Source organism: Corvus brachyrhynchos, unplaced genomic scaffold (genome assembly GCF_000691975.1).
Source record: "Corvus brachyrhynchos isolate BGI_N302 unplaced genomic scaffold, ASM69197v1 scaffold37, whole genome shotgun sequence".
NCBI lineage: Eukaryota > Metazoa > Chordata > Aves > Passeriformes > Corvidae > Corvus > Corvus brachyrhynchos.
The window spans coordinates 1,074,171-1,083,863 of NW_008239289.1; the positions used below are offsets into that span (position 1 = coordinate 1,074,171).

General features: G+C 40.0%; 1 protein-coding gene across 4 annotated transcripts in view; it reads left to right on the forward strand.

Annotated features, from left to right (window-relative positions):
- Window positions 1-56: 56 nt before the first annotated feature.
- Window positions 57-9,693, forward strand: part of GOLM1 (golgi membrane protein 1) — a 35,496-nt gene continuing 25,859 nt past the window's right edge. For 2 of the 4 annotated variants that reach the window (XR_001864020.1, XM_017740443.1), the window contains exons 1-2: window positions 61-6,347; window positions 8,951-9,130. Coding sequence is in view for 3 of the 4 variants with exons in the window: in XM_017740443.1 (XP_017595932.1) it covers window positions 6,219-6,347; window positions 8,951-9,130 (309 nt within the window). In the remaining variant the exon portion in view is untranslated. Of the gene's footprint in view, window positions 6,348-8,950; window positions 9,131-9,693 lie in introns of all 4 variants that reach the window. The other 2 variants (XM_017740444.1, XM_008638419.2) reach the window with 2 other exon arrangements.

The following is a 9,693-nucleotide window of genomic DNA, read 5'->3' on the forward strand; positions in this document are numbered from 1 at the left end:
GGCGGGACCCTCCGGCCAGCTGCCGGCAGCGCTTGCAGAGGTACCGGACCGGCTTGCCGGGGCTTAGCTGGCGTGTTTGCCGGACACTGATAGTACTTAATTAACCTCGCGTTTCCTTGTTTCTTCAGCCAGCCTTCCCTCTTAAAAGTCTTGAGCCGGAAACATCTTTGAATATTCCTAGCGGAGGTAGAAATAATAATGTTGGAAATCAATGCAGGTGTGAGATACGTCCTCCTGCCTACCCTTCTCGGGAAGGGTCGGACGAGGTGGCCTTCCGAGGTCTCTTCCAGTCCGGGCGGTGACCTGGGACTGACTGTTCACCATCGTCCTCCTCCTCCTTCCGAGCTAGCCCCGCGTCAGTCTGCTCCTTGCTTTCCCTCTCCGTGAGCAGGGCTGCGAAGGCCTTACCCCTGCTCAGGGCACTGAAGACTTTTCAAAAGTTCATGCCTCCAGAGGCCTTCCTTCTGCTTGCAAAAGTGCTACCCCCACTTCTTCAGAAATTTTTATTCGGCTGTTGGGTACAGAAAGAACACTGTTTATCGCCTGGGCCCAGGATGTTTGCCTTGCTTTACTTCATTGGTTCCCCTTGTCAGCTTGAAGATAGAAGGAGTTGATCAGATTTTTAGAAAATCGTGCTCCTGAATTGAACTTTTTTGAATGGCCTTTCATCTTACATTTTAACAGCATTTTGCTCTTAAAGAACTACTTGTAATGTTGAATTTTTTTTCTCTCCTGGTGGGAGGTCTGCATGTTTTACAGTCAAACCATGTGTGTAGCTTTGCAGTAGTGGGGAAATGGTAGCACTGTAGTAGGTTTCTCATCACATATCTAAATTCAGTGTACTCTGTTTCCTAATCTTCGTTTAATATAAATGGATGTCCTATTAATTGTGATCTTAACAAGCTAGTTCATGCTGTTTGGAAAAAATACTGGCAACAAAATATATTCATAAAAACAAATGAACAGTATGGCTAACTCTTGAGATAGTTCAAGTGTATAAGTTTGCATGTTTAATTTTATTTTCATACACAGTACTACAGGTGGTAGTAGTATTTTCTAGAAGTACACCTAGGCAGCACATCCAGAAACATGTATTTTTCCAGGTATTCTAGGACATTTTATCAAGTTATTTTTGGTTAGCTGACTTCTCTCATTGGAATAGATACCTACCTTAAACCTCTAGCATCTGTTTTGCCACATACCTGTTTGGGAATTCTCTTTAATCAGATAAAGGGCATTGAGGGTGATTGGTTATTAGCGTCTTGTAAAGTAGTCGTTTGAAAGAAGAGAGTTCTTGAGCTGAAACATAATTAGTGGTAACAGTCACCCTGTGCTTGGACAGATAGTGCATTTTTAGGGTTTTCATAGTCTTCTGATCTGTTACTTCTAGTTTAAAATGCATTAGAAAAGGAGGACCTGAGACCTGAATTGACTATCAAATGGTTGTTTCTGAGCAGGATGAGCGTGAAGTTGTTGAATGTGTTGTGGTGAAAATGCCCTTCCCTTCCTGTGAAATTGTAACTTGATAATTTGGGTAAATAGTGACTCAGTGACATTCATTCAAAGTATAGAAGTTTGAGTAGTGGCTGTTGCTGAATGTTTCAGGGTGCTTTTTTTTTTTCCTTTTTTTCCTGCATTTTGTAGGTCCCTGTGTAAGGCATATAGGAAGTTTGTGGTCAGCAGGCTTGAGTTCAGTGCACAAACTTTAAATCTCTAGTGGAAAAATGTTTGTTTGACCTCTTGACTTGCAAGTTTGAAAAGAAAAACCACCCCCGGACAGTGTTGCTGCAGAGGATGATAAGAAATTTGTGCTGTGTTTTTTGACAGTGTACAGTTCCTGACCCCTATGTACGGTTTGTACAGCCTTGAAAGCATAAAGGCTGCTGCTGGCTGTAGCTGGTTCTCACCATGGGGCTGTGAATAGTGGTGCTTGTAAGTAAGATCCTGCTGTAAGAACCAACTGGATTTATCTTTCAAGGATAATCACTACTGTGTATTAACCATGAACAAAATGAAAATTGAAAGGTTTTGACTCATTTTTTTCTGCACTCCATTTCCACCCACCCACAAATGGTCACTTTTTTTTTGGAAGACTGGGCACACAAATGTTTGCTCTCTAATTCGCTTTTTAAAGAATTACTTGTTTTTCCAATATTTTTTTTTTTAATAAAACCAAAGTTCTAGTACCTTTTATTCTGATTTACTTGTGTCTGGGTATAACTAACTAACTTGTCAGTGGAAGAAATTTTGAGTTAACTTGCTTGGTTAATCCAGCAGGCTTTAATTCAAGCAGTTGGACATAGGAATTTTGTGACAATATCTGAAAAAACGAGCAATTTCTCCCAGAAGCTCAGTGGGAAGTTGGAAAAGAATCTGCAACAGGTGGGGATAGTACCACTGTCTGTCTGAGGGAGATGGGAGGAGGTTCCCCATTCTGGTCCAGTCTGGTTCGGATGGGATCTTGTGACCTCTCTGCTGTGTGGTAGTTGGTCCTTGTTGGGGTGGGTTTCTTTTTTTTGGTTGTTTGCTTTCTGTTTGGTTTGTTTTTTATGTGTGGGGGGATTTTTTGTTTTTTGTTTTTTGGTTTTTTTTTGGTCTTGTCTCTGGTTGTGGCTCTACATTTCCATAGGGGTTTTAGTAAGACTTTGTCCTTACTCAGGTGTCCAAGGAGCTGTGCCTTCACTTTTCAGTGGCTGCTTCAGCTGTGCTTGGTCTTTAGATGCTGCTCTGCCTTATTCTTGCTTTGTACCAGTGCATTGGCTGGGTGGCAGAGGAGGTGGTTGGTAGGCAGGTGTGCTGGTGGGAGATAAGGGAGCCTTTTTGCTACTCTGTCTGCTGTGTGTCTATTGACTTTTTCATCTTTTTTGATTGTTCCTGCTCAGCAGGTCTTATAGAAGTATACAGATCTGGACCCTGTGAGCAGAGAGACTTGGCCTTGCTTCTGGGAGTCTGAAATGCACCATTTTGTTTTGTGTTTACCCTTAGTGTGTTGGTCTTGAGGGTTGGTTGGCAAGGTTGTTATTTATCTGTAGTGGAAGATTGCTATCCTATATACCAGCTATCCTGCTTCAGCTGAGTACAGTAAAAGAAAGACTTGCTCACTGTGGGAAGTAAAAGTATGCTGTATGTTAATTTGCTTGAGCATCTCTGAGTCTAAAACATCTCATTTTCAGTGTGGTACCACTAGTTTGGCAAAGCAGAAGGATGAAATCTGCTGTTCAGAAGTCAGGAATTTTACGCATATGCTTATTTTTACATCTGTCGTGGACATTGGTGAAAGATGGAGTCTTTCGTGTTCAGTAAAACTATTTTCTTACCCATAAAATCAGAAACTTATTTTATATTCAGCTCAGATAACTGTGCCAGAGCAGATGTTTCCTGAAAAACAGCATGTGCAAATGCATTTTCATGTAAATGTGCTTATTGAGCTGATTTGCTTATCTCTCCTCTGAAATATGAGTGTGTATATCCATGGCAGAATGTTAAACAGTTTTTATTTTTAAACTATTGCGAGAGAGAATATCAGTATTGCAACTGAGGTAAAATTTTGGGTCTTCAGTATGCGAGTGGAAGATCCTTCTGTGTCTTTCATATTTTTCCTCTTTCTTTTGCTTTTCCTCTGTTCAGTATAAATTCCTAATTAATATAAATTATTTAAGGGCAAACAACACTGCCTTTTCTAGAAAGAGCAATGTATTGAAGTCAAACATGCTTTAGGGAAATCAGCACTTTCTTGCCTGTTTGTTTTTAACAGCTGAAAACAGCAGAAAAGGTGCTGATGCTGCCAGATTTGTGTACTATCTAGGTGTATTGGCATTTTTTAAACATGGTTTTATGCCCGTGCTTTAAGCTGCATGGTGAACTAATTATTCTTTCTTTGAACAAGATAGTTGCTTTACCTCCTTAAATTTTTGACCTGAACAACTAGTCCCATATATTTATCCCGTAGATAAATTCCAGTGCAAGCTGTTACTGCTGATAATGTGAACCATTTTCTGTAATTCTGACAGCTATGAGGAAAATATCAGTTATTTTATTCAAGTCACACTTGGAATGAATCATTGCATCTTGCAGTGCTATGTTTGTAGTTTTTTCAAGTGTCAAGTGCACCTACTAATAATGCTCTTGTAGCAAAGAGCAGGATAGGGATGACTTCATGACAGGTTCTGACAGATGTTTTTTAAAATACAGTATTTCATTCTGGTATGCAAAATTACCTCAATTCTCTTGTTCTTACCTTAGGTGGCAGTGCTAATCATGCTCTCATTTTTGCTGCTCTGGAGGTCTGTGGTTCTTTTCAGGGACCACATGTAAGACATGGTGGCTCTGTACTTCTCACTTTCCTGATGACACAACAGGAAAATAGTCTGTGCAAGATGTGTGTGTTTCTGCAGTTCTTAGCTTTCTACTGGAAATTTGTGCATAACTCTCTGTGTGTTTTAATCTACTGTATCTTAATTTTTTGTTTTACAAGAAAAAAAAGCACGGTTCCTCCCCATGCCTTTGCTTCTTAGTGTTGACCTTACTTCATCTGTATGTGGCCCTGTGGATGTTCACTGGAGCTGTGCTGCATGTGTCCCTTTGCTCCTTAGATGAGGTTTCCTTTAGGCAAGAAACTCAAGTCTCAGGTGTTAGACTTTTTTGCATTCTTTCTTTGGATTGTTTTGTGGTGTGTTTGTGTGTGAAGAGGCAACATTTTCGGAAAGTTGCATTTTACTCTTACATATTCTGGGTATTCCACCCTCAAATACAAATTAGCAAGCTTTTCAAATGAACACACAGATTTGAAACCTTCATGAGTCTGGCAGTATTGTGCACTGACTGCTGAGAAAAGACGAGAAGATAGATTTTTATCTTGGCTGCAAAGAGGGAATTTTGCAGAGGATGCATGCGCACTCTTAGGTGTAGGTGAGCTGTTAAAGGACTTAAGTGCTGGATGTACAGTAAAATCCACATTTCTGGTACCTGCAAAGTGGTGCCACCACATTCTTCCCCTGTGTTTACAGTGTATGTTCACATGAAAACCCTTTGAGAGCTGCTACCATTTATTAACTTTTAAAACCTTGCCACCTGTGCATTGCAGCTGTAGGGAAGAGTTTGCTTTGCTGAAGAGCATGTACCTTGAGAGGTTGTACAATATATTTCTAGTAAGTGTATCCATTTTAGATTGAACTAGGGCCTTGTGTTGCATATGTATTTGCTGTCTGCCTGGTCTTCTGTGCTTATTTTTGCTGTCTTTTGTCTACAGGAGTGCAGACAGAAAAGAAGTTAATCTCATTTTACAAGGGAGCAATCTTCTACAAACTACAGCTGAAATTCCGAGTGGAGTTTGAGGATTCATAAAGCTAGATGCCATTAGGCTTATTAAGGCCAGATTTTACCGTGTCATGAAATGAATGTAGCCTATTTCAAAGAGAATTGCAACTGCCCTTTGGCCTGCCAATCTTTTAAAATGGGCTGTTTCACAGAAATTATCCAAGTCTCAACAACAACCAGTAGTATCCCTGGTACTGCTAATTCATTATTTATTTTCTGCAGGAGCAGAGAAAGCAGCTGAGGATCAAAACGGAGAACACTTAATTCAATTTAGCATCGAAATCAATGGAGTGTCTGCTCATATTCATATTAATTTCCATGTTTAGATTATCCTTTAAATAATTTGATTCAATCTGGTTTCCTTATTTATTTACAAGCTTGGGAACAAGAAGTTAGAATAGTAGTATCAGCTGGAATGAGTTGAAACGGCGCAATTTTAGGAAGCAAAGTGCAAATTCCTCCTCAAACAGCAAGGCTAAGTTAATTTTCTGAGTAAATTAGGTAAACGGAATCTATCCTCTAGCCCAGTGTTGTCAGCTTAGCTTTTTGGGTAGAATATATGATAGAAGGATAGCTGGTTCTGTTTACTGCAGATTTTCATTGTATTGTTATCAGTATTCAAGACATCGCCCTCAAGACCGCGTGAAGCTTTATGTACAAGCTAATAGTGTGCGATGACCTTTTTTTGTCTTTCAGATGGAAATACCTGGACAGGTCAACACTAATACATTTACCTTCCTTGCTGGGTGTAGGCCTGTCAGCTGAGAGCTGTTGCATTATTGCAAAGAAAGTTTTATTGTGTGTATAAAGTAACTGTAATTGGGAATGCAGTATAATGTGCCGTTTTTAATTTGCAGGTTTCCATACTTGCTGTGGTTCTTCGGATTTGTTTTTTTCTTGCAATGGTAGGACTAGGAAACAGCTGTCGCGGGATGAAGTCTCCACCACTCCTCATGGCTGCACTTGTGGCGTGCATAATTGTTTTGGGTTTCAATTACTGGATTGCAAGTTCTCGCAGCATGGATCTGCAGGTAACATTCCTTTTGCTCTGCATGTCCCTTTGTACTTGTGCAGGTAATAAGCGTAGTTCACAAGAAGGATGATTCTCCTTCATGTGGCAAGTCAGGAACTTCAGCTTATTGTAGGAACTTCCATAAATTTTACAGTTGTTGCTTACCAGTAGTTGGAGACTGGGACAATGGGAGTACATGAAAGGAACCCAAAACTTGAACGTGCCTGCATGAGTGATACTTGTTACTTCTGCTCACACAAAGCATTCAGCTGTCTTGGGGCTGTTTCACATTAAACATGTGACAAATGCCGTCCCCTGTTTTTTGTCCCCTCCTCCCAAGCACCCCCAGTTTCCTCACCATCATGGATGTAGACAAAGCAGAAAAGGCCTTGGCTTTTGGAAGCCCTACTCAATAGTAACAAAAACATCTTTATATCATGAACCCTGTGTTCATCACAAATCTAAAACAGAGCCCCACACCAGCTACTGCGAAGAAAATTATCTCTACCCCAGTCAAAACTGGCACACTCATATCCCTAGATTTGTCTTCGTATGTGACCCATAAGATTGTTCGCATACTTTCCCACCCAGTACAAGGAAATCTAGGTTGTTCAGTGTCTAAAAATCTAAATTTGTGTTTCTTAGTGACCCTTCTGAAGAAGGACATGCAAGTCATATAATTACCTTGTCTGATGATAACTAAATTTTTTATGGCTACTGAGCTTGGGTTTTAATCCTTTCTGGAGCATTTGTTCTGAAGTAGGGTACGTGAGTCAAGTTTCCGGTTTGTGACAATCTGCAGGACAGGTTTGGGGTTTTTTTGTTGTTGTTTTTTGTTGTTTGTCTGTTTTTTGGGGGTTTTTTTAAATTCTTTTTTTGTTGTTGTTTTGCTTTGTTTTGGTTTGGTTTTTTGTTATTGTTTTTAACAAGCTAACCTAAAACTTAACAACATGTTGATTAAATGTGGCTCATGAGAGCTCCTTCCCAGTTTATCCAGTGAATTTGTATCCTCTTTGTAACTGAGCCAAATTTTAGTACTGAGTTGGTAGCTGAAGGAGTTGAACTCCTGTTTCACCTCAGAGTGGGCACTGTTCAAGCAGGACACTTGTGTCTGGCCATGCGGTTAGGGGTACGTCTTGGTTTTCCCATATGACTTCTGAGACTCTGGTCATCCCTTGCTTTCCCTTTAGTCAGTGACCTCAGGATGGTGGCTACCAGTGGGTAGTAACTGTATCGATATTGCTAAGTTTTGCTGCACTTCCATGAAGCAGCTGATAGTGAGAAATATGCCACCATCCTAGTTTATCTTGGTCTCAATAACCTAGAGACACAAGGTCCTCTGTTATTACTGATGTACTGTACCATCTTGTACATTTCTGCCAAAGTTAGCCTGAAAATTACTTCACTTGTGCTTAGTCATGCACTCTGAATGGAATAAAAGCATAGCTGAAGACATGGATGGGGCTTCTAAAGCACTCTGTAGAGCCATTTGTTTGTTGGCAAGACTTTGCAGCTATTACAACTGAAATGAAATGAGTGCTTTTCCTTGCTATTCCAGCTAAACTGCAAGTCTTCTTTTCTTTTTTTTTTTCTCTGCCTCCTCTCCCATTTCTTGCTTTCTGTGGTGGAGAAGCAGAGTAGGTGGGTCATAATATGCTACATAATACATAATATGCTACAAACTGTGGTGTAAGAAGGTTTGGTCCATGTTCGTGGAGTCTTGGAGCATGCACATTTTTTATTATATCTAATTTTTAATCCACCTAGAATCACCAGGTCTTTTTTCATATGGGTAGATTCTGTTGATATTCCAACCCCTTTCCATGTTTTTGTATTCGTAATCACTGCTGAAGAAAAATTTTAACCCAAAATGTTTAGAAACAATGTCCTGCAAAACTAACTTAGTACTTACAAAAAAGAAGTGGAGGGGAAGGGAAAAGAATGTGAAAACATCAGGCTTGATTCCTTAGCTTATGTCTCTGTATTTGTATGTACTGGATGTGATGGTGTTGAATTTTCTTCTGACTGTAGCTGCTCTTCGAGCAATCAAGAAGAATGATGATTTTCTGTTTATGAATGAATTTTTCTTATACATGTCTTTGTGTAATAGCCATCGGTGAGTTGTTAATATAAAAGTTGGGCAATATTGTCCTCCCTCTGCTTTTTTCTAGCTCTTACAGGAAATCAGATTGATTTGAGAGCTGAGTTTTCACACTGAGTTAGTGTAGGACCAACACAGAAGTGTAGAGCTGTCAGAATTGTATGGGTTACATTTAAAAAATTGTTTGACCTTGTACTTCAGAAAGATTGTAGACTCTTATCTTTTTTATGTTTATGTTTTGATTTGGGGTTTTTTTTAAGCTCAAGTACTGAGCTTTTCATTTTTCTTATCTTCAGGTGAAATTTTGACAGTGCCTACAAAACATGCACTCCTGTTAATTTATGTAAAACTTGGGAGGTTTGTGTCTCTGTGTGTATGACAAGTATCCCTGGCTGACCCAGGACTTTCATGATACCGGCATTATTAGAGCTGTGAAATTTGCTATTCCTTGAATACATTGGACAAGATTCTGGCAAGGGGGAAGCATTTCTGTTTGCTTTGGCTAATCTGCTCTTCCTCAGGGTCGAGTCATGGATCTGGAAGGCAAAGTCCGCAGGGCAGCAGCGGAGAGGGGTGCTGTGGAGCAAAAAAAGAATGAATTCCAAGGAGAGCTAGAGAAGCAACGACAGCAGATCGACAAAATTCAGTCCTTGCACAGCTTTCAGATGGAGAATGCCAACAGAGTGCATCAGGAAGAGAAGGTAGGGCTTTTTCTAGCCACGGTGGTCTGTGAGACTGTGGTCTACCAAGACACACTCTGCAACAGAAAGTGTTGCTCACATGTTGCAGCTGATGGGCGTACAGTCAGTGTTAGTGTGGCAAAATGTTTTATGATTGTATGGTATTGAGAAAATGGACCTTGAATGCATGTTTTAACATTTGCTGTATAGCTTAGAAATACTAGAAGCCGCAAGTTCTGCAGTTCTGAATAAAACTCTTACCCCCTCTATAAATCATTGTTACCATACTTGGATTGGCCCTTGGCTTTCTTTCCTGTATACTAATGTTTTAAAAATGAAGAAAAAGAGGAAGACGCTCCAAGAGATATATTCCCAAATATTTGTAAGCGTAAGTGATTGATGTTTATTTCTAAATGCATTACAAACTTTGTGGCACCTTGGCTTTCTGCCTCTAAAACTCAGTAGTATTGGGAAGACATGAGAAGGTAAAACTTTCATGGCACTGCTCCTGACAATTCAGCTTTGCCAGGGGAATGGAATTCCTTTGTGAAGAATGTGAAAAAAGCTACTTAAATAGTAGTGTG